The 24,639-nt window shown below is 42.3% G+C and overlaps 1 protein-coding gene across 3 annotated transcripts in view; it reads left to right on the top strand.

Moving 5' to 3' along the window:
* ZBTB41 (zinc finger and BTB domain containing 41) overlaps window positions 1-24,363 on the top strand; it is a 38,842-nt gene extending 14,479 nt beyond the window's left edge. For 2 of the 3 annotated variants that reach the window (XM_088474057.1, XM_088474058.1), the window contains 6 exons: window positions 2,470-2,599; window positions 3,721-3,816; window positions 4,694-4,800; window positions 5,162-5,267; window positions 12,246-12,334; window positions 20,926-24,363. In XM_088474057.1, the coding sequence (XP_088330183.1) occupies window positions 2,470-2,599; window positions 3,721-3,816; window positions 4,694-4,800; window positions 5,162-5,267; window positions 12,246-12,334; window positions 20,926-21,455 (1,058 nt within the window). In that variant the 3' untranslated portion in view covers window positions 21,456-24,363. Of the gene's footprint in view, window positions 1-2,469; window positions 2,600-3,720; window positions 3,817-4,693; window positions 4,801-5,161; window positions 5,268-12,245; window positions 12,335-16,496; window positions 16,641-20,925 lie in introns of all 3 variants that reach the window. The other variant, XR_015878750.1, reaches the window with a different exon arrangement.
* Window positions 24,364-24,639: the final 276 nt, after the last annotated feature.

The following is a 24,639-nucleotide window of genomic DNA, read 5'->3' as shown; positions in this document are numbered from 1 at the left end:
AGTGGGGGCGCGCACGCTAAGTTTCCGCGTCCAAAATGCGATGTCGGCGAACAGTCTGGGGGGTGCGAAACTAATTGTATACCGCCCTGTGTTTAGTGCCTGGAAGCTGGTTCTGAATGCACAATTCCATCATTTTTGGAAGTTGTCTGTCATTTCGGCTGATACCGGGGGTTTGGTTGTTTCTTTGAGGCGAGGTGGACGCTGGTTTCGCCTGGGCTCGCTGAAGGGTTCAGGTTTGCCATCTTATCTATGGCTTCCAGAATGGGTTATCCTGCTATCTGTGCCTCTGCAAGATGTTGTAGTCTACAATCTCTCTAGGGGCAGCCTCCTCTTCTGCCCTGTGGAATCTCGACTCGTTGGAACTTCCTACGATTCAACTTTTCCGATGGTTGGAAGCCCCGTACTTATATGGACCACAAGTATGTTCCTGGCCAACTGTTTTGTTGTTGGCTCTCGCCTTCATGTATACTGTTGCCAGAGTATTCTGGGACCGGTACAGCCCTGTGTGTATATCTATTTATCTATATAGTTTTGCTGCACGGCAGTGTTGGGATTCTGTTGTTGGAGTAGGTTTTCTCAAACTTGTTCTTCAGTCGTTTCCCTTTTCCTACCGACTCTTGTTGGTGCTCTCGGTTTCCGAGGATCAGGGCTGGTCTGGTCTGTTAAAATGGCGGTCCCTGTTTCAGTTGACCGCTATGTCGGCAGGTTTCTCAGTGCTTCCGACCTGGGAGGTTAACATTGGGACGTCCCCATTGTCTATGCTCCAGTGTCCCCTAGTTGATGAAGGAGAAAATAGGATCTTGGTACTTAACGATAAATCCCTTTCTCCGATTCCACAGAGGACACTGGACGCCCACCCAGCGCTTCGTACTTGCCTTATTTTCTAGTTGGACTGTGGTTCCTCTGCTATATATTGTGTGACTGCATGTGTTGCCTGCAGTGGGTCACTCTGTTCTCCTTCAGTCGGTCTTTTTCCGTTCTGTGTACTTCTCCTTCTCCTCGTCTTCCTGTTGTCCTCCGTCTCCTCTCGGGCTCAGTTTCTTAACTGGAGCTGATGGTGCATAGCGGGGGAGGAGGCGTGGCGTTATTTATAAATGTGTGGCAGCATTGATCCACCTACCGCTTTGCACTGGTATCTGACACCGCGTGTCCCACCTGGAGCGCCCGGCATAGATCCGGTGGACACTCCACTCACTCGGGTCCACGTGTCCACGACGCTCCCAACTTGTCAGCCGGAGTCACTCTAGAGAAGATAGCCTGTCAGGAATATCTTGCACGACCAGGTCCAGGTAATTTCCGGATTGTAAGGTACCTTACTCAGACGTGTTACACCACGGCCGGACCAAGTGAGTTTTTTTTATCCCTCTTTACCATTATCACCATGAGAGGATTTCCGTCTGTCTATTAATGGTTTGGGATTTTTTTTAGAGGTGTGTCAGTGCAAAATGGATACAAAAAATTTCATTTATTACACTCAGTGCCTTGGATCATACCCAGGTATAGCAACAAGTGAACACACGCTCCAAGTTTCATTTTAAGAGACTCCATGATACATTCTATCCACCGTTACTTATTGTTTCTTATCAGACTTTTATTGTGGTTGCATTTTTATATATTGCTACTTTTTAATACCCTTTTAAGGATTTGATCTTTGGCATATGCAGCTGCTTGGCACTGGCTCAATTTCTGACCTCACATATTCATGATTTGCACCTATTGTAATAATTTATTGTGTATTATTTCTGAACTTGACTCCAATGTTTTATTATTTATTTAATATTATTATTAAATAGTTGTTATTATTACATTACATCTTGTCAGTGGTACTGTGCTTCTTCCTTCTTTATTTTTCATTCCACTATGGTCACTTTGTGAGGTTCTGCACCTCTTTAGAAGCAGCGGTCCTGCAGGATTTTTTTATGAATTATTATTATTTTTTATTTATTTAATATCTTGACAAGTACTATTTTGGCACCCTCCATCACTTCTTTTTCTACTGTCTATACCCCCATTGTCTATGCTCCAGTGTCCCCTGTGGAATCGTATAAAGGGATTTACCGGTAAGTACCAAAATCCTATTTTTGTTTAGATTACAGACCTGGTCTTGTTATAAAAGATATTCAAGCAAACTTATTTACTAGTCTGGTTTTTTCCCCTTCTGTTTTTTTTTTTTTTAAATAAATAATCTTTATTTTAGTCTCATTCTCTTATCATGGACAGTGATGTCACATGACTAATAAAAACTACATGTATTTAAAGCAGAGGCATAGGTAAACACTATTGGATTACATTTAAAAGATCTAGACAGGAAAATGTTGTTCGAAACGGATTTACAATATCACAAAAATACCAATTGCATGTTTTTGTATACACTTTTTAAACTGAGAACAGTAATTGATTTGTTGACATGTTAGGGGTAAAGTTAGGAAATCTATTTAATTTCAACTCCTATTGTTTATTTACTGTCAGGTCCCTTCCCTTGTGATATTTGTGGACGTCAGTTTAACGACTCTGGAAACCTGAGGCGTCATATTGAGTATACACATGGAGGGAAGAGGAAGTGGACGTGCTTCATCTGTGGCAAATCGGTAAGAGAAAGGTAAGGAATATGGGGCAGCAAACCCTTTCATAATCAGTATGGATTCTATGGGCTACTTGTGGTAATCTGCAGGTCTTGTAAAGCATGGATAAGTACGTTGCACCGGTATTTAGTCTATGGCCCGTATTCAATTAGGCAGCAAAAAGTCCATGCTGGACTTTTCGCTCCACATCGGAGCTTTTCCTGGGATAAAGTATCGGGCGCGCGCCTTCTTTATCTCCGTATTCAATTTAAAATGAGTGAAAATGGTAGCCGGCGAATTGGGATCTATGGAAAAAAACTTGAATTTCTGGGAAATAATTGTAGGACCCCCCTAAAGATGTCCAGCCATGGGGGATCACTATGGGTACCCCCGTTTTTGCCTGCAGAAGAAAGTTAGTGTTTTAAATAGCCGCGACAGGTGTTTTTTTTTCCCAACATTGAAGAAGTGATGCAGAAGAGCACTTTAGGGTTTTTGTTTTGTTTTTTTCATTATTTTAAGTGGTTCTTTCAAATTTGGGGTACATGAAAATGGGTACTAGCATATTTTTAAGTCCCTAAAGTCATTTTTTTTAAATTCTGTAATAATGCACCTGCCACTAATAGCCTATTCTAGAAAACACCTGCCGCATACTTGCAGAATAGCCCTGAACACTGTTTCCCCCTTTTTTTTTCACCCCAAATTTTTAATTCATTTGTTTGGGTGTCCCTATTTTTTTTTTAAACTTTTTTTTTTAATGCCATTCCCAGGGGTGCAGGCTATTTTTTTTTAAGCCTGCACCCCTATACCCCAATTCTGCACTTTTTTTCGCCATGTAAAACATGGTGAAACGTTATCCCCGTTATTTTTTAAAGACTTTTCGAACCTGCGAAAAGTCTATGAAATTGAATACGGGGATAATTGAAATAGGTGAAAATGACTTTATCGCCGATTCTGACTCTTCGCAGTCTAATTGAATACCCTCCTATATGTTTACTAGTAACTAGGGAGGTCACTGAGTGCTTCAGTGATGCTGCTACTTCCTAGTGAAATAATTGACTGCATGCTCCTGAATATTAGATCAACCTATATAATGGCCGCCTCCATTATAGTTAATGGATACACTGAAATTAAACTGAACATTGAATTTTATTTTCTCCAGGACAACATTAAAGGAGCACCTGAGAATTCACAGCGGGGAAAAGCCACACCTGTGTAGCATTTGTGGCCAGAATTTTCGTCATGGCAGCTCATACAGGTAACGAACTGTTCAGCTGAATAAATGTGACATACACAATAGTTGTCAAAGGAGACTGACTAATACCCCTTTCAGACATACAACCCGGGAAATTTCCTGCTCAGACCCGGGAATTTCTCCTGTGCAAATTCCCGGGTATTTGGTCGAGACCCCCCTTTCACACTACAGTGTCTACCCGGGAAATTCCCAGGTAGACCCCTTTCAGAAAAGAGCAGGGTTTTTCTGCTTACCTGCTTCTTTTCTGCTGTCTGCTCCTCCCAGCCAAAAGCCGGCCAATCGTAATGCAGTTTTTTTTTTTTAATTATAATTTTTTAACATTTATTTTAATTCCCTGGTGGTCCAGCGGGAGTGCGGGCGGCCCGCTGTGGCACAGCCGGCCGGTGCTGGGGGTGGTGAGCAGCAGCGCTGAGCGTCCTATAGGACGCTCTGCGCTGTCAGCTAAAACAAAGCAGCAGCGCTGAGCGTCATACAGGACGCTCTGCGCTGTCAGCTCAAAGCAGCAGCGATGAGCGTCCTATAGGATACTCTGCGCTGTCAGCTACATGTCAAAGCTGCTTGGTGCTGCCCGGGAGTAGTAACTTCCCGGGTAGCACCATTCAGTCAGAAGCAGGGTAATTTCCCGGGACTTAAGTCCCGGAAAAAACCCTGGTAGATTGCAGGGGCGGCTACCCGGGAACGTGTTCCTGGGTAGGTACCTTTCACACAGACATGAGACCCGGGAATTTTGGCCGAGGTAGGCCAAAATCCCGGGAATCTCAGTATGTCTGAAAGGGGTATTATGAAGCACCTCACTGCAGACACTGTAGCCATGATTCTCAGGGTATTAGTTGCTCAGTTACATGGTGGGTTTTTTTTTTAAACATCCTTGTTCCTTTAGGCTCCATCTTCGTGTTCATCACGATGACAAACGTTACGAGTGTGATGAATGTGGCAAGACCTTCATACGCCATGACCACCTCACTAAGCACAAAAAGATACATTCTGGTAAGATGGTTTTAATTAACTTGCAGTATACATAAATGTCTCTTTACACCTTTTCATTAACCTGAAATGTAATTCTTCCGTTTCTATGTATGGTTTGTTTTCGTATGATTTATGTTGACCGTCAGCACTGCAGAGTTTTGTGATACCTTACAAATACACAATGATGATGACAGTGTACCGGGGTACATGCCACACATCATTTTTGTTTTTAAATTACATACCTACAGTGTGTGCCTATTTTTAAACTTTCTAATTATGATTTTTACTATAAACCCTGACTATTCTACTTAAATCTTCAAGTAGTTTTTTAAAATCTACATAATGGCTGCAAATATGGTCTGAACATTTTGCTTGATTGAAGGTGAGAAAGCCCATCAGTGTGAAGAATGTGGGAAATGTTTTGGACGTCGTGACCATCTGAATGTACATTATAAGAGCGTTCATCTAGGGGAGAAGGTTTGGCAGAAGTAAGTCTGCTGTAAATATTTTGCTTTTGATAGTTTATCTGGCATATAACAGATGATTGTATAGTTTGTACTTGTGGGGTTTGTTGCTGGGCTTGTTCATGGATTTTGATATCCATTTGATAGCACCAATCTTGTATCAACTTTACCATTGTTTTATCATTTAGTATTTGGTAGCATATTATTATATTATTTCTCCTTCATCCACCAGGGGACACTGGAGATCAATACACTGGGGTATAGACGGGTGGATGAGAGGAGGTGGCACTTTAAATCTTTAAGTGTGAGTGATTCCTCCCCCTCTATCCCCCAGAAGCCCCAGTTTTAGAAATGTGCCCGAGAGAGCCGGTCACACAGTTCTGAGCTCCAGCTCAAACTTAGTATTTTATTTTTATTTTCATTTATAGCTTCCCAACAAGCATTGAGGACAGGCTGACAGATAGCTGCATCTGTCAGTCTGCTACATGGAGGCATCAGAGGGACCCGCCGCCACTAATAAAGAGTGAGTGTCCGTGTCCCAGGCACCCTGTCACTACCTCATGGAGGAACATGCCGCAGCCTATTTAAGAGGCTGTGTCCATGTCTCCATGGCAACCGCAGGACATGATGCCAGCAGCTGCGGTAAGTATATCTCAAGATTCCTGCGGTACACCTCTCCCTCACTGCCCACCAGCTAGCCAACCATCTTTGTCTCTTTTATCCAAACAGCGCTGCGGGTAGCCAGATCAACGTCGTAGTCAGCGCTGTTGCAGATCTTTGTAGGATTGTTTTTTTAACATAGCTAGCGCTGCTGCCTGTACTGTGGCACAGAGCTCAGGAAGGGCTTAGCGGCGCCGATAGAGGGGGAAGAGTTCCGGCGCCGGCGGGAAGAGGGCATAGCTACAGCATACTGCTCCATGAACATGCGTAGAGCAGCTCTCCCTCCCTGTGCAGCTATATTCTGTCAGTGGTCATCACACTGATCTGGACTCTAGCACTGCCGGTCTCAGGGGGCGGGGCTTAGTGGCGGAGTGGCATCTTCTGCAACCCCGCTCAGATGGACCGGACAGAGGGCCTGATTCAGACCCGCTCGGAGTGCTCGCAAGCGGGTCGATGGTGCCCTAATGCGCATGCGCACGACGGAGGGAGCTATGGGTCTCGCACCAAAGGGGGCGTGCTGTCGATGGTGAGTGACAGCACGCCCCCTTTGGTGGGCGTGCCGGGGGCGTTGCTGCACAGACGGAGGCGTTCCCATGGGAACGCCTTCCGTCTGGGGCTGGCCCCACTGACATCACTAGTGATGTCAGTGGGACTGCTTTTGGCTCTGATAGAGCCAAAAGCACTCCAGGGCCTGCGGCAACGAGACCCTACCGCAGGGTCTCGTCGCAAGACCGATGGTCGTGATGGTCTTGACCATCGCGACCATGTTTTTGGCCGCTCGCATAAGCTGTGGGTGGTCACCCACAGCTTATGCGAGCGGCCAGGAGGCCGCTCCAATTTAAGGTAGGAGGGCCCTGATTCAGAGCGAGCACTTTGGTCAGAGCGTCCGGCTCTGAATCAGGCCCAGAGCTCCTAGCAAAGATAGTGCTCTATGTCCTGGTCATTCCTATAGTCCTAGAGAGGCTATATTACCTCTCCATACAGGCGCGCTCCTACACGCCCGCCATTGTAAATACACAAGTGAGGTAACAGCAGAAAGGAGCAGGTTTAACAGGTAGTGCCCCACTTATATCTGTTTACTGCCCACTTAGTCAAGGGGCAGATGCTCAGTCTACACCTATGGAGATGCACTCCTGTGGTTCAGATCCTAAAGAAGATCATGTGGCTCAATGGGCTGTTGCAGTGGTTCCCAAGCTGTGTGCCGCTGCACCCTGGGGTGCCTCAGGGCACTTGCAGGGGTGCCTTGGGTTGGTGGTCCAGTAAAAAAAAAAAAAAGAAAGAAGTGCAGCCCTGTCAACCACCACCACTTAACAATTCAATTTTTGCTGAATTTCTCAATAAGAAACTTTTGGCTCAGGGATGCTGTGGAAAAAATGTTGATACTCTAGGGCAGTGATTCTCAACCTCGGTCCTCAAGGCACACTTTAACAGTCCTGGTTTCAGTGATATCCATGATTGTGCACAAATGGTTAAATCAAAATAACTGAGGTACTAATTAAGTCACTTGAGCTCAAGTATGGCTATACCTAAAACCTGGACTGTTAGGGTGCCTTGAGGACCGTGGCTGGGAACCACTGCTCTAGGGCGCCGTGATTCGAAAAAGTTTGGGAAACACTGGGCTAGTGCATAGTTATCTAAACAGTGAACTTGTTTAAAAATATATATAGCAGAAATGTACTTCTCTTCTTCCTGTTTATAAGCTGTTATATTGTGATAGCTTTATCTGACTATTGACTATCTCAGGATTGCTGTAGGAGTCTGTTTGATTAGATATTTAATCAGTACTCAATAATGTTATTGAAAGCAGCACAGATTGTGTAATGGTTAGCATTGCTGCCTCACAGAACTGAACTCGTGGGTTTGGTTCCCACAACGATCCCTCCTACACATCTAGGGACCGCCACCACTATTATAGAGTGAGTGTCTGGGTCCCAGGCACCCTGACTCTAGCTCAGGGAGGGACATGCCGCAGCCTAATACAGAGGCTGTGTCCATGTCACTTTGCCCACCGCATGCTCTGCAGATTGTTTGAGTAATCTATTACTGTTACCTTGAATGTCTGTGTCAAATAAGCCTGTATAAGTTATAAGATAATGCAGCGTGTGTCATTGCATATGATGGGGGGGTCCTCGTACCATATATATATATATATATATATATATATATATATATATATATATATTATACTTCTTTGCCTCTTGGCTTATCAGTTGAATATCTGATATACCTTCTATCTGTAACACAGGCATTGTGGATAGAGGTAGGCATAGCCAGGGTTTGTCATTCACAAGCAGGAGCAAATATCTCTGCAGTTAAGGTGTCTGACTACAATACAAGAACCCAGAGGTCCCAGCTATACACTGTTTTTGATTCAACATTTATTGCTTGCAGATAACTAATAACTCTGCTTAATACTATCTATGGTTATCTGACTTCCTAAGCCAGGAATTGTGGGTTCAGGTCCCATCTGGGGTGATAGACTTTATTTCAACAGTCCTATCACTAGAGACGATTTTTAACAAGCCTTCGCTTGACAGATATTTGAAAAATCATATATTTATATATTGTTTCATCCTCCTTTAGTTGGGACTCTGATTTCCTAAGTCATTCCAGAGGTTTGACTGTATGAAATATTGTTATAACAATGTTTTTACTTCTAATAGGTAAAATACAGCATTATGTTTCTACTATAATGATTGTCCTATTTCTCCTAACACATATATTGGAACCCATACATAGCATATGTCTGGGTCCATTCTCCTGTATATATTTGTTTATATCCATCCCAATGCTAAACAGTATGGTCTGGTTTCTCCCCTGAACCACTTCCTTAGACTAAGGGGTGGTTCTTCTCCTCCCATGTGAGTATGTGAAGAATTCTAGTTTAGCGCTGTTATCATGTGTGAGTCGTGAACTGCAGCTTCTTGATGTCTCCACTAATAATTCTGCTAGTTTTTACACAGGGCAAGGCTATACTGACACAATTCCAGTCTGAGGACCAAGAGCCATATTCAATTTGAGCGGAGCCGCAATACTTTTCCGCCTCCCGGACTTTTCGCCTACATCGCGTGTTATGTAGGCAAAAGTATCGCGCGCGTGCCTGTGTACCCCCGTATTCAATTTTAAAGTATGCGAAACAGGGACCCGGCGAAACTTGAACAGGCGGAAAGTACTGTCCGATTTGGGAAAATCGGCCTGACACCCCCCGAAAGATGCTCTGACATGGGGGTTAGCTATGGTTACCCCCGATTTGGCTTGCTGAAGGTATTTGGTGGTTTTAAACGGGCTCAATAGCTGCTAAATAACATTTTTTATAAGTGGTGCAGAATAGTATTCAGGAGGTTTTTTTTGCAGAAAATAACTTTTCCCAGCAAATTTGGGTTACTTGAAAATGGGGGGTCAGCATATTTTAAAGTTGCTAAAGTTAAGTTGAAAATATCGTGAAAAGCCACCTGCCGCAAGCCCCTGCAATGAAAAAACACATGAGGCATACTTGGGTACACCCCCAGAGTATAGTTCGCTAGTTTTTAACTGTGTCCCCCAACATTTTTTTTTTTTCGCCCCCAAATTCAAAGTGATTTTTTGTGGGGTCCTTAAGTGTTTTTTTTATTTTTTTATTTTTGACGCAGTTTACCTTTGGGGGACTGTCTGAAGGCTGCACGGGGGTTCCCGCAACGTGGCATCCCAAAACCGCAATTCTGCACTTTTTTCGGATTGCTATTCATAGGGGAAACGTTTCCGCCTATTACTTTGCATTGAGTTTCCGCCTAGGCGGAAAGTCTTTCAAATTGAATACGGCGATACTTTTCCGCTTTGCGAAATGACGTCATCGGCGAAACTTTTCCGCGGATTCCGGCTTTTCACCTCAAATTGAATACGGGCCCAAGTTGTAGAGCGTAATGTCTCAGACGACCTATGGAACTCTACCTGTATGAGGTTATTGCCAATGTTGAAAACGGGTCAGTAAGAGTCTACATAAAAACCAGGTAGCCCTGGTCGCTCTCAGGTAAGGGCTTGTTCTTCTTTTCTAGGCATGCGCTTATGTCTCAGGCCATGTAGAAGTGTGCCAAGCGCACTGTGCAACAGCACGCATCTGACATAACTTCTTAACAACTGTACTGGTACGGTGCGTCCTTTCGCATTAGAGTGGCTTTACACCCAACAAGGCTCCTGCTGAGTCTCTGTCCTTCTAGATTGGATAGATCTGATCTGCCAATCCGGTATTGCGATAATATCTACTTAAGAGGCTGTCTCCACATTGCCTCCTGAGGTACACATGTGTCCATGATTTCACCTGGGAAACTGGGTGGCCATCTTTTCAGTCGTCAGGACCTTCATCCTGGAGAAAGGGCCCTTCTCCAGCAGTTTCCCAAGAGGTGGTCTGCAGAAGGGGCAGACCAGACCTGGATCTCATGGCCTCCAGGCAAATTTATCAGGTTTCTCGGTACTGCTTCAGAGTCTGAATCCGGGTTCAGAGGCGGTAGGCGCTCTGACAGTGCTTTGGTGGTAATCTTGTGTTCCTCGTTTATCCCCTTCTTTCGCGAGTCCCCTAGCTTTTTTCAAGCAGGAAAGGGCCATGATTATTCCAGTGGTTCCAAACTGGCCCCGCGGGCCTGATTCTCAGATCTCCAAATACTCCTCTTCGAGGATCTCGGGGCTACTACCTCTTTGCCGGACCTCCTGCTTCCAGGTCCGTTCGTATTCCCAGGCTTACAGTGGCTGCACTAATGGCATGGTTGTAGAGGCTGCTATCTTTAGACGATAGCGGGATTCTGGACTCTGTGGGTCTCACAGTGTCTGGGCTCGCAAGCAATTCACGTCAGCTCATTATGATCACATTTGGTGCTATTATGTGATTTAATGTGCAGAGCGGGGGCTTCCCACCACTGTTTTCCGCTGTCCTGTCTCCTCTTTTTCAACGGGACCTGAATGTTGGGTTACGCCTCCGTTCTCAGGGGTTCAGGTCTCAGCATTGTCTATATTTTTTAATACCGCCTGACCTTGTTCCCCTCTTATTCGATCTTTTCTTCAGGGAGTTTCTCAGTTTACAGCTTCCGGTTGTCCAACCTACATCGCCTTTGGACCTTTAACCTTTTTCGGAATCTCTTCCAGGCTTTTCTGTTTGAGCCTTGGAGGAGGTGGGATTGAAACTTCTCTTTTGGAAGACGGTCCTGCTATTGGCCTTGGTTTCAGCGCGGTTGCTCTAGGAGTTGGGGACCTCTCTCTTCGGCCTCGTGTGGAACTCCGTTCCAAGCCATCTTCCTGCCTATGGTGGTTTCGGCCATCCACATTATACAGCCATTTGTGGTTCGGTGTTGTTGGAGGGCTCTCAGTCTTTCCTCATCTTGAATTTGTGCGGGCTCCTGGGATTATAGGGCCCATACAGTAGCATTGCGGAAATCAGTTTTTCGTTTTTCTTTATGGTGCTGCTAATCGTGGGGGTCTGTTTTTAAGCAGATGGGTCCATTGGCCACCCGACAGGTGTATGTTGCTATTGCCCGGCCTTATGCCGGTTTTCCTTCTGCGCATACCACTCGTGGGGTGGGTGCTTCTTGGGTTGCCTATCGTGGCGCCTCCCCTACTTTGTTCTGACATGTGGTCCACAGTTCATTTTGATTTGTTCATTTCTGTGGTTGCTGCCTTTGCAGCCTCATAATCTAGTTTTGGTTGCAGAGTTCTTGCAGGTTTCTCAGGGCTCTCCCACCCAGGGGGAAAACTTTGGGACATCCCCAGTGTATTGACCTCCAGTGTCCCCTGGTGGATGAAGGAGAAAATTGGATTTTTGGTACTTACCAGTAAAATCCTTTTCTCCAATTCCACAATGGACACTGGTCGCCCTCCCAGCACTGCCTTACCTGCCATTGTGTGGTTCCATATGTTGACTGCATTCTCTTGTTGCATGTTTTCTATTCAAGTTTTGCCGTCCGTGTTGTTTGTCTCCTTCTCCTCAGTTAGGTTTTCTGATTCTGTTCCGTCTCCTCGGGCTCCATTTCTGTAACTGGAGCTTCTGGGAGATAGAGGGGGAGGAGTCACACACACTTAAAGATTTTAATTGCCAGCTCCCCTCATCCACGCATCTATACCCCAGTGTATTGTATTGATCTCCAGTGTCCCCTGTGGAATCGGCGAAAGGGATTTTACTAGTAAGTACCAAAAGCCTATTTTTTATTATTATTACTTATGTAATGCTTAGATATTTCACAATGCTGTGACATGAAACAGAAATAAATATAGCCCCACCCTCATTCATTATGTTATTAATTTGCTCCAGATATGCTTACAAGCACTTTTAATTGAAACCTATTTCTCAAGGAATGTAATGCATCTTTTTCCATTGTGTAGGTACAAAGCGACATTTCATCAGTGTGAGATATGCAAAAAAGTCTTTAAGGGGAAATCCAGTCTTGACATGCACTTCAGGACACATTCTGGTAATTTTGGTCCTTGGTTAAACTCGAAGTGACTTTGCTCTACAAACTTCTGTTAATGACAAACTACCAATGTGCAATGTGCAGAATCACACTTTTGTATTGAAAATGAAGGCTTAACACTACAGTTTGTATGAAGGACGCCACTGAACAACTTAATGTACTGATTTGTCTTCCAAAGAAGGGAGAGAACCAGATTTATATTTGGAGACCAGAGTTGCAGCAGTTATATTGCATTCTCCTAAATATTCGATCAACTTTTAAAATGGCTGCCACCACACACCTTTATTTATTGTGGGGGCAGGGGAGATGTAATCCAGAATTGCTCAGTAAACATTGCATAAACGGGAAATATTAATGGAGTATTGCTTATGTGGTTTTATTATATTGCAAATTGGACCAACAATATTTTTCTAAATTGAATGCACAAAAAAAGTTACAAAGTAATATACAAGTGCAATATTAGGATAGATCTTTAAATATATTATTTACCAAAACTTAGAAAAATATATCATTATTGATATGTATGTAGTCCAGTATTATAATATAGCTGTATTTGATCTGAATCGATTATAATTATCCAGTGTGATAATTCCCAAAGCTTCAAAAGTTATGTAGACCTGTAGACCATTTCTTTGCAAGCAATTAGATCTAGATAGTTCCTTAACCACTTAACAGGCAAGTTTGTTTTCCCAAAAACCACTCAGAAATTGTTGGATTTTTTTATTATTGAATTAGGTCAAGAACATGATTTTATGTAAAAAAAAAAAAAATATATATATATATATATATATATATATATATACTGTGTATGTATATATATATATATATATATATATATATACTGTGTATGTATGTGTATATATATATATATATATACTGTGTATGTATATATATATATATATATATATATATATACACAGTATATATATAATATATATATATATATATATATATAATATATATCATTTTTTTTTTTTTTTTTTGAAACCTAGAACATTAACATAAATTTTTAGTATATCAATCACCGTTATATTGGACCAGTGATGGTTGGAACATCACCACCATCGCAACTTTCATTTCCCCAGAGGCTGCTACTCTAAGCAGTCACCAGATACATTTAAATTATCTGACGTGCTGTGATCGGCAGCATTGCAGACACTGGGGTAGGGTGCAGAGATACAGAGGGGCTGGGAGGTCCCTCTGCTATTGTCGGCTGCTGGAAGATTAACGTACTGCCTGGCGTGGTCGCAAACAATGCAACCACACCAGGCAAATGGTTAATTGCGGCCAGATATATTGCCAATTATGCCTTATACAGCCGTTTATTCCACAGTTAGCATGACTTGTTAGACACACAATACATTTATTTACAATATGATGTTATTTATGAGTATTTGAAATTATACTGGGTACACACTAAACAAGTGGTCTTCAACCTTGGCCCTCCAGCTGCTATGGAACTACAGATCCCAGGATGCCCTGCCACAGTTTTAGCATGCTGTTATATCAAAACAGTGGCAAGGCATGCTGGGATGTATTGTTCCACAGCAGCTGGAGGGCCAAGGTTGAAGACCCATGCACTAAACAATGTGTACACAGCGCGATGGCTCGTGCGGAGGGTCCCGTCGGGGGTGCATACACACTTGCCGATACCGGGAGCAACGACACGACAGCAGGGGCCATGCTGCATCATCGTCAGCGGCATAGTGGGTACACACTGCCCGATGTGGACGACCTATCATCTAGTGTGTACCCGACTTTAGAGTGGTGGGAGATTTTCAGCATGGCACATGAAGGTCTCTTTGGGACAGATATTAAAGATAAAGCTGGGTACACACTGACAGATATATCGCCCGTTCCAAAAGCTGGTGCCAGCATGAACAGGTTAGTGTCATCGCTGCAGGTGCTATAGTAGATCTCTATTTTATGACCGACTTTAATTCCCAACAACGATAGTTGCGGTGTTCATCAGCATAGAAGCCAGGAACAAGGGTTTCATTCATGGATGGACTCCCTAGTTTTAATATATGTAGGGGCCCAAACACTTAAATGATCTGTCTCCTAATTCCCCGTAAATATAGATGTGTCCTCATACACCAAGCCTCAATACGCCATGCGGAGCGAGACGTCTGGCCTTAGTAAGCCGCGTGGAGCTGTGTAACGTAGCAACCTGATTTGCGTCTTATTCACACTGCAGATGTGCCAGAGATGCTGGGCTGCAACTTTAACCGCACAGGAATTAATTTTAAACACATACAAACTTGCAGATGAAGCACAACGGAACTTGGCGTGGAGAAAAGCTGTGGCGCTGCATCGTTTCACATTGTATACAGATCCAGACTCATTGGGGCCATTCCGTGTCAAATCAACACACTTTCTGTTAAAATGTTACCTCACAAGCTCAGATTTTGTTCAAATTTGGTATATGAAGAGTATATATATAGTCTACAAAAAATACAAAATTTTATTTTAAATATCTCTTGCTTGTCAAAAATGTACAACCAGCATATTTTCAAGATTTTCGCCATAGCAGCTCTCCTAATTAATCTAGAGAGAGTCGGGAGTGGTGTCATTCTACTCTATTTTTTATGCTCTTTCCTATGGTTTACAATACAATAGGCTTTGTGAAGGAAAACTGTTTCTAAATTTAAACTGAAATTTTTGATCATGATTGTCTCAAAAAGTGCAAAATCTTTTCCAGACAAAATCTGGAAATAGTCTATACTAATGTTAAATGTGTATAAAAATGTAAAAGTGGGATGATAATGGTTTCATAGTTCAAAATAATTTTAAAGCACGGTAGTTTATTCAAAAAAGCCGGATGTATTACAAGTAGTAATAGGTAATATAGATTTGATGGCTTCATTAATTTAATTTATATAAATCTAGTTGAATAGAAATACTTGACATTGTATTAGTCAGTCAACAATGTTAGGTGAAGATAGTTTGACAATGCCTCAATGGTTTTAAAAGTGTCTTCAGGAGACATGACACAAATTCTTCCAGTTGGAGTTATAGGGTCGACTTTGCATAAGACATCTATTATAGGTATCCATAATGCATCAGGCTTCCTTGGATAGAAGAATGATTGTGAAGGTCCAGCTGGATGAAGGAGGGTCACTTTTAATTCGCCTTCATCTTCATTCTTGTCCATCACATAAGCAAGCCACCATTTTTTGTTATACAGAACATAAAAAAACACAGTAAAATGACACCACTCCCACCTCTGTATATTAATTAGGAGAGCTGCTATGGCGATTTGAAAATATGTTGGTTGTGCGTTTTTGACATTTTTTAAAACTTTAGATACAGTAGTCATATTTTGGAAACAGCATGATATATTTAAATATTTTGTATTGATCTTAGACTACAAACATACTCTCCATATGCCAAATTTTAACAAAATCTGAGCTGGTGAGGTAAAATCAGTGTGTTGATTTGACATGGACTGACCCATTGGCAAACATATGTACAAGTGTCGCATATCAGATTAATCAGTGCAGTCTCGGTAAGCGGGGTTTTGGCATCTGATTGTTTAATTTGTTGAATTAAAATGCACATTCAAGCAAAAGCAGATGCTCGACGCAAGCCGAGTCGCACAGGACCTGGCATGCCAAGAATGGCTGTTCGGCGTGACTGTGTCAATAGTGTATGATGACAAATTTGTAGTGCGTACAGAGTAATTTAACCCTTGGACCATTGGGGATAATTAAGATGGATAGATTCAGCTGATTACAGCTACATTATGATACTGAGATGGCTACTAATGTATTCTTTGTATCTTTGTATTTCACTTTGTGCAAATTTCATACACATAAATTAGGTAATTAAGGGTATACATTATTTCTTTTTTTCCCCTGCTTTGGAATATGGGTCAAATAATTAAATCATCTGTATGTAGTTTAGAATATTTTTTTCTATATATCTTTAAGGCAATGACTTGGCACTGCTGATGTCACATAGCAACACAGAAAAACTTGTGGAGAGATCATACAGAGTTAGGGATACATTGATCTCTGTCATGACATGAATGCTGTGTACCCAGACAGCACATATAGAGTACTTCCTTTTTAAAATGGGTTTATTGTAATTTAAAAGAAAAAATTGGTAAAGTGAAATGATAGTATGTATTGTTGTCAACTGTTCCATCTATTGGTTCTAGTCAGTAATTTAGGCAAACTCCTTGTCAAAGAAAGTACAGATGAGTCCACATCCACCTATCCTCAAATCAGTCCCGTCGGCTGAATAGCCACCGGTTCGTATCCCGAGGCCATCAGCCTGAAGGGAGAATATCCCAACAGGGCAGGTAAGTAGCCTATCCCTACTCCTCTCCCCCCCCCAAACCTAACCCTCACTTAATGGTGCCTAGCCCTAACCTCAACCCCTGGAGTGCCTATTTCCCCCCCCCCCCCTTAACTGCACACTAAACCTAACCCTCCCCGGGGGGGGTGCCTAGCCCTAACCTCCCCCGGGGGTGCCTAACCCTAACACCCCCTTACTACTCCCTATAACTAACCCTCCCGGGGGGAATGCCTAACCCCAACCCCCCCCCTTACTGCACCCTAACCTCACCCTAACCCTAGGGATGCCTAAGGCTAACCCCCCAATTTAACCTTAACCCTGCTACGGTCCCTAAACCTAACCCCCCCCTCCCCCCGCGGCTAGCGCTAAAGGCGCCCCAGACTTGCCTAGTTTGGTCTGGCGTCCATTCGGCGTCTCGTCGTCGTGATTAAGATAGGCATCTGTATTTTGACACCTATCTTAACTTCCTTTCCGGGATTGGGATGTCTGTATTGAGAACTACTCCCATAGCTCCATATGGTGCGCCATGGACTTTGCGAATTAGCTGCATCATGCAACTTTTTCTTAAAATATACTTCTTGATCTGCTAATTAATATCAATTATTTGCAATAGTAATCCTAAATACTTACTGTACTAGGTTGCTACTAGCATACTATTACAGGTTGAGTCTCCCATATCCAAATATTCCGAAATACGTAATATTCCGAATTACGGAATAATTTTGACATGACTGAAATAATAAAACCTTTGATTTTTGATGGTTCAATGTACACAAACTTTGTCTAAGGCAAAATTATTGAAAATATGGTATAAAATTACCTTCAGGCTGTGTGTATAGGGTGTAAATGAAACATATAAATTTATTTCATGTATGTACACAAACTTTGCTTGAGCCACAAAATTATTGAAAATATTGTATAAAATGAGCTGCAGGCTATGTGTATAAGGTGCATATAACACATATATGCATTTTGTGTGTATATTGGGGTCCCATTCCCAAGATATTTCATTATGATATGCAATTGTTCCAAAATACGGAATATTCCGTTATCCAAAATACCCCTGGTCCCAAGCATTTTGGATATGGGAGACTCAACCTGTAGTGGATTAGGATGCAAAATTCTGGGAAAAAGTACTCAAGTGCAAGAATTGCTACCTCTGGAGGAACGTCTTAAGTCACACTAATCATCTTATGCCATTTGGCGCAAAACTGTATATGTGGACACATCTGTAAGACTGTTCTCAATTAACAAAAAATCAGATCTGATTGTCACAGTCGTGCTACACAGCCTTTCTTGGTGCACCGGCTTGTGCAGAGCGAATTTTTGCTCGAATGTGCTACATAGTCGCACAAATGAAACAATCAGATGTGACAAAACTGCTTAAGACACCATTGATTAATTTGAAATGTGACACTTGTACATCTGTATACAAAGTGCTGCGATGCAGCGGCCTCTTCTTTTTTACGCCAAGTCCAGTTGTGCTTCATATATAATAGTTAAAGTCTCAGCCCGGCATCTCTGGTACAGAGTGAGTGGTGTTTTGCTGCATCTGCTGTGCGAATAAGATGCAAATTTAAAGAAAGTTGCTATGCTACACAATTTGGCGTGGCTCACTCTTGCCGGGCAGCTTGTGCTGCATGGCGTACTGAAGCTTGTTTTATGAGGACACATCTATAGCTCTTTTTTTCCTAATTTAAAGATTGTAACCACCCTACCAACAAGGAATTCTATTTGTATTGAGTTTGAGTTTGGACATATATTTTGTTAGCCAGAATGGGGCAGGGTTGTAACTAAAACAAAAGCCAGAGCTTTCAGACGCTATACATAGAGCTAGAAGAATCCATTATCTGTTATATTTTGGTTATAAGTACAGTGATATATGTAGGAATTGTTTCTGTCACAGCTTTGGTTGTTACAGTGACTATTCTTGTTTACCTTATACTTTTCTTGTAAAATCTTTAAAGAATATGCAAAAAAAAAACACATAGAGCTTGGAAATCAGGAGGCCCATATGATGTATATATAATATTAGCGTTTCTGGCTGTCATACTTCTGAGTTTTCTCATTTTTAGTGAAGTTAACAACCAGTAGTTTCCAGTGCCCACAAATGCAATATATTTCAGCAATATTGGAATAACCGCACACTCTGGCTTAAAATTTGTACTTACCTCACAATTAGGCCTTATTGTGTCCTCTCGTTGAAGAGAACATATATTATAAGAATTATAATAAGTATGGGCCTGATTCAGCATGGATCGCAATTGCAACCGCGTAAGCAGATCGACCGATTGTTCTGCACCCTACTGCACATGCGTGGCGATCGCACTGTGATTACAGACGCAGACAGGTATCCATCCATGAGTGACCGGCCGTTTGGGGGTGGTGACAGGGGAGTAGTTGCCGAAACGCAGGCGTGCCTGTCCGATTGAACACCACTGCATGGCCGTGTATAAATTAGCTGCTATGGTTGCCTACGCAGCTTGAGTACTCACTGCGTGCGATGAGACTTGCAATTTCTGAGACAGATCAGATCACTGTAAATGTGTGTGATGGGCCGATGTGCTTCGATGTTACCGATGTATACGCAGGACTGAGAGGTATTACGGATGTGAGAAAGCAGTAGGGGGCATCTCTATGCTGGCTGAGTTGTGGCAGACATTAGCATATTTTCGCAGCTTCATTGCGAGCAATTTGGCAGCTGCGATCCGTGCTGAATCAGGCCCTATATCCATCTTAGTTACAATGACAGTCAGGTTACTAGGAGAAATCAGCGTGGTATTCACAAGATGTTTGAAAGTCTCCCTGTCTACCTGTAATCTGTTCCACTTAATCTTAGTTTAACTCTACATTTATATATCATTTGTTTATTTTTAATGTATCAAGTTTATTATGTCCCCATTGTATTACACATGCTTCATTCACTCAATCACGTTATACACTATGACTGAATTTTGTACACATTTCACAAGTAGGGTTGTTTTTTACCTGTTTGCATCCTGTTATTCTCTGGGGCTACCGTGTTTCCCCGATAATAAGACACTGTCTTATTTTTTTTTTGGTTCCAAAAAACACCATAGGGCTTATTTTCGGGGTAGGTCTTATTTTAACTAACATTGACAGCAGTGCCCCTTATGCAGGCCCCCCCTGTAGCAGTGCCCCTTATGCAGGCCCCCTTGTAGTAGTGGCCCTTATGCAGGCCCCCCCCTGTAGCAGTGCCCCTTATGCATCCTCCCTTGTGTATAAGTGCCCCTTATGCAGGCCCCCCTGTAGCAGTGTCCTTTATGCAGGCCCCCTTAATGCAGTGCAAGCCCCCCTGTAATTGATCCCCCACCAGTACAGTACCGTACTTACCTGAGTCGCCGCCATCCGGGATGTCCCCTCTCACTTGCACGCTGACTGGATCTAACATGATCCAGCAGGCGCGGCCTCACAGGATCCTCAGCGCACGGGTGACGTCATGACATCACCCGCGCACTGCATGACTGGGAACGCTGGTCTCTACAGCGTTCCCAGCTCAAAAAGAGATTAAGGTAGGTCTTATTTTCGGGGTAGGGCTTATTTTAGACCGGGCTACAAAAGTAAGGGTAGGGCTTATTTTCAGGGTAGGTCTTATTATCGGGGAAACACGGTATATTAGTACAGGTTGAATCTCCCATATCCAAAATGCTTGAGACCAGGGGTATTTTGTATATCGGAATATTCCGTTTTTTTTCAATATTTGCATACCATAATGAGATATATTGGGAATGGGACCCAAATCTAAACACAGAATGCATTTATGTTTTATATACACCTTTTACACACAGCCTGCAGGTCATTTTATATAAAAATGTTAATAATGTTGTGGCTCAAACAAAGTTTGTGTACATACATGAAATTAATTTGTTTCTTATACACACAGCCTGAATGTTATAATATACTATATTTGTAATAATTTTGTGCCTTAAAGAAAGTTTGTGTACAAACCATCAAAAAGCAAAGGTGTCACTATCTCAATCATGTTAAAAATATTCCGGATTTCGGAATATTTGGATATGGGAGACTCAACCTGTAATTTTAAGTTTAAGAAGATTCCCTGCAGTTCATAACAAGTCCTGTACTGTATGTGAAGGGTTGTACTTGCCAGACACCCTACTGGCTGCTGTTGGGATAGCAAGAGTTTTCAGCATGCAGATATATGCAGAAGCTGGTATTACAAAACAATAAAAATAACTATATAAGATGTATTATGAAGCTTGCCAATGGGAAAATGACACATTTTTTTGTTTTTGTTTTGTGATCTACAGGTGAAAAACCATATAAATGTCCGATCTGCAGTCAGTCGTTTCGCATTAAAAAAACTCTGACTAAACACCTGGTTATACATTCAGATGCACGGCCCTTTAACTGCCAGCACTGCAATGCGACTTTTAAACGCAAGGACAAGCTCAAGTACCATATTGACCACGTTCATAACTCTAAAGCACACGGAGAGGAGACAAGGGAAGAGTCAAAAAGCTACCCAGCTGCCTCTCAGAGCTCCGATGCTGATATCTGTGTGCCGATAACATTGGTGCCAGTTGAAATCAAAGAAAATGAGGGTGAATTAGAGACTCATGCTGGTTCTTCGGTGCTACCTCAACCCACAGACTACCAACGTCCCCCTGACTTGGGCTTTTTGGAAAAATACACTCTTAACCCACAGCCAGCAACCCTTTTACATCCAGTCAAATTGGAGCAAATAATGGAGACTAGAGAACACTCTTATCTGGGAACTTTGCTTGGTCTGGACCCTCAGTCAAATGTACAGACGGTTTCAAGCAGTGATCATCACTGATCTGGGATAAACCATTCCATATGCATTCATTTGAAGTGCATGCTGCATTACAGGGGTTAAGGCAGGCACCACCCTTGGCAAAGGTTTAAGGCTCAGTTTCTCTTGAATTTCCATTTTGAGCTACACTTTGAACATAGTGTATCTGAATCTGTAGTTTGGAGCCTACAGCACACTGTAGCAGGTTTCTCTTGTGGCTATAAGGCTATTGGATGGCACTTCCTATTGTTGTGGATTTTGTGTGTCTTTAAGTACTCAGAAAAACTTAGGTATGTTAAGATTCTGATAATAAAAAAAAGCCTACTACAACCCCCCCTATCCCCCCCCCCCCCCCATACCAAAGATTAATAGCAAATATAATTTTAGGGTACAATTTTAGTGACAATAAGTAATAATTTTTAATCTATATAAATGTACCAATAGTAGAGTTTACATCACATAAAATAAAATGTCATAAATAAAGAGGATTAGGCAATGACCCATGCATTAAAAACCAATAAATATTTTTAAACAAACTTTAATGTCCATACATTGCTTAGCACTTTGTAAATGAACAGAGATGCTGATAAGACATTAATTTTAGCAAAATACTATTTCACATTTCAATAAGGTAAGGGGACAATGAACTGAGTACTAATTTACCTTCTTGGTTATATCAAAATGTGATGGTTCTCAAGGAGGATATTGTTATCAGCATTTATCACAAGTAAAATAATAAGAGAACTATTTCCTGTACTAATCCACCGTGACTGTTTTGTGGTGTTCCATCATTATACTTCTAATCATGGATATTTATATGCCATGGTTTAGTTATAAAAATAGGATTTTTATAATTTCGTTAAATCCTTTTTCTCTGAATTGATTGGAGGACACTGGTCCATGGGGATATAGAGTTATTAGGACTTTGTCACTTTAAATACCTTCAAAGAGTATGCATGCCCCCTTCCTCTTCTATATCCCCATCCAGCTGGAAACTCTTCTACACTTCTTACCAAGCCCCATAGGAGAGAACCAAAACTAATTTATAGGAACCCCCCCCCCATCCACCTCTTCTGATAAGAATTTTTACTTTATTAAACATTAATAGAGGAACTACAGTATAATTCAAAAGGATTAAAAGGAAGTATAAAATCACATTTTCCTAATTGAGGGATATTGGACCATGTGCTTGTACGGTTGCAGTGCACAGCACCTTCCAACCAAAACTTGCAAAATTTTAAATAAAAAGTATGCACAGAGTACTGTGGGTGTGCCCGACACAGCTGCACAGCCAAACCTCCCAGGGAGCCATCATTGATTTGCTATAATATGTCTTCATATTGAAAGAAACATATTTTTCTACTCCAATGTAGACATGCTGATTCACAGAGGGGACCATCTAGCTATAATCTGTTTGGATGCAGGTCAACCTCTTTTATGTGAATCAAAGGAAGCAAAATGATCATCAGCCTTCCAAGCATCCTCTTCACATAGAACCTCACTGCCCTAACAACATCCAAAGAGTGAAGAGATCCCACTTCCTCAGTTGACCTATTTCTGTCCAAGTGCATGAATTCCAATTTCCTGATTTAAATAATTTTAGGCTGAGAAGATTTTCATACGACCCGATACTTGTGTAAATAAAAAAGATGGGAAGGTTTATAAGATGTAGCCACCAGTTCTGTTACCCTCTAGTCTGTGGAAATGATCAGGATAATGTGTTTCATGATAGAAACTTCACATCCACTGAATGAAGTGGTTCACATGAAGGCTCAACACAAAATTCACACAGAACTAGTGAAGGAATGAATGGTGGTTGTCTTGTGCCTAGTTTGGGGCTTCCAATGTCCAGATTGACCAAACTTCCTCACCAGGCTGCAGAGCACAGCACCAGGTGCAGACCTGAATCCCATTAGGTTTGCCGTGACTTGGCTCCTCTGCCCTCTGTCAAGAACCAGAAGAGGGTAGTCACCTTTCCATTCCACTGGTACGTGTTCTGGCATATTGCACCTTTTTGATGACGTGGTGATGGCACAAAGGACACTGGTGACATCATGTGCCTGCATTGAAGGAGTCCCGACAAAGAGAAAACTTATGCTGTGAAGCGGCAAGAGGAGGTACCTCAGCACGCTCCGGTTTTCATACAGCCCTGCAAAGGTGTTTGAGTGCAAGGTACGGTCTCAGCTGCAATAAGAAAAATAAAATAAACACACACTGCCGAGGCAGCACCCAAAAACAAGTCCCCTGTTCTGTGGGCACTCGTGTTTCATAAAGGATGGGGACATAAAAGAGAAAGAAGCTTAAACAGTTTGAAGATCGCTAGAGTGCAAAAGTCCTTTTAGAGGCTCTATATGCCCTGTGGTCCAGTGTCCCCCTCCAACCCCATTAAGATAAATGAGAGAAAGTTGAATTACGTATAGAGCCTGATTCTGAGTCAGATGGATCTCATGGGCGCAATCGTCTGTCGGAACGAACTTGGCTGGATCTGTCTTTCCGTGAAATTGGCCATATTGGTATGGCAACAATATGAGCCCGCAGAACCTCCCTGACTTATGGGAGTGTTGTGGGTGTGTATCACAAGCGCCGTACGATTCTGAGTTGTGTGTACGGGGATGGGAAACCTGTTTTCTGAAGTATCTCCCATCATGGGGCTGGTGCAAGTGCAGATACTAATGATGATGAATGTGGCAGCTCGACTGTCATATAATCAATGGGTGGCACAGGTTTTCTGTTTGCCAATGCACAAACCCCATTAGTCCTACAGATTATCGCTTTAGTATAAGGTATTAAATCTTGCTTCCGAAGGTGTCCGCACCTACAGCCGCTTAGTGTGCGTCTCAGAATCGGCCCCATCGTGTCTATGTCAATGGTTGCTGATGACCCCGGTTGAGCCATCACCTTTTCTGGTAATGGTCTTGGTCGTTCAATAGTTAAAAAGACAGTCATCATAATGTAATGCTAGCAATAATAGCTAAAGTTCAGTGAATGATTTAATTCATAGTTATAGGCCCAAATGCAGTATCCTGCTATTACATTTGGGTTGTAGTGTGCATTATTACTGTTCTTAACTGTGATATATAAAGTGCTGCTTTTTTGCATTTAAAGACCATGATTACATTGCCTGACAAAGCATCAGCGTAGCATGTCAGTAATGTACTATAGGCCTGTGCAGCCATCTTTTGGGCTAAGCAAAAAACAGCCCCAGCTC

Source organism: Taudactylus pleione, unplaced genomic scaffold (assembly GCF_031769625.1).
Source record: "Taudactylus pleione unplaced genomic scaffold, aTauple2 ptg000146l, whole genome shotgun sequence".
Taxonomy (NCBI): domain Eukaryota; kingdom Metazoa; phylum Chordata; class Amphibia; order Anura; family Myobatrachidae; genus Taudactylus; species Taudactylus pleione.
Note: the sequence above shows the minus strand (reverse complement) of the source record. Positions and strands in the feature narration are given on the sequence as shown.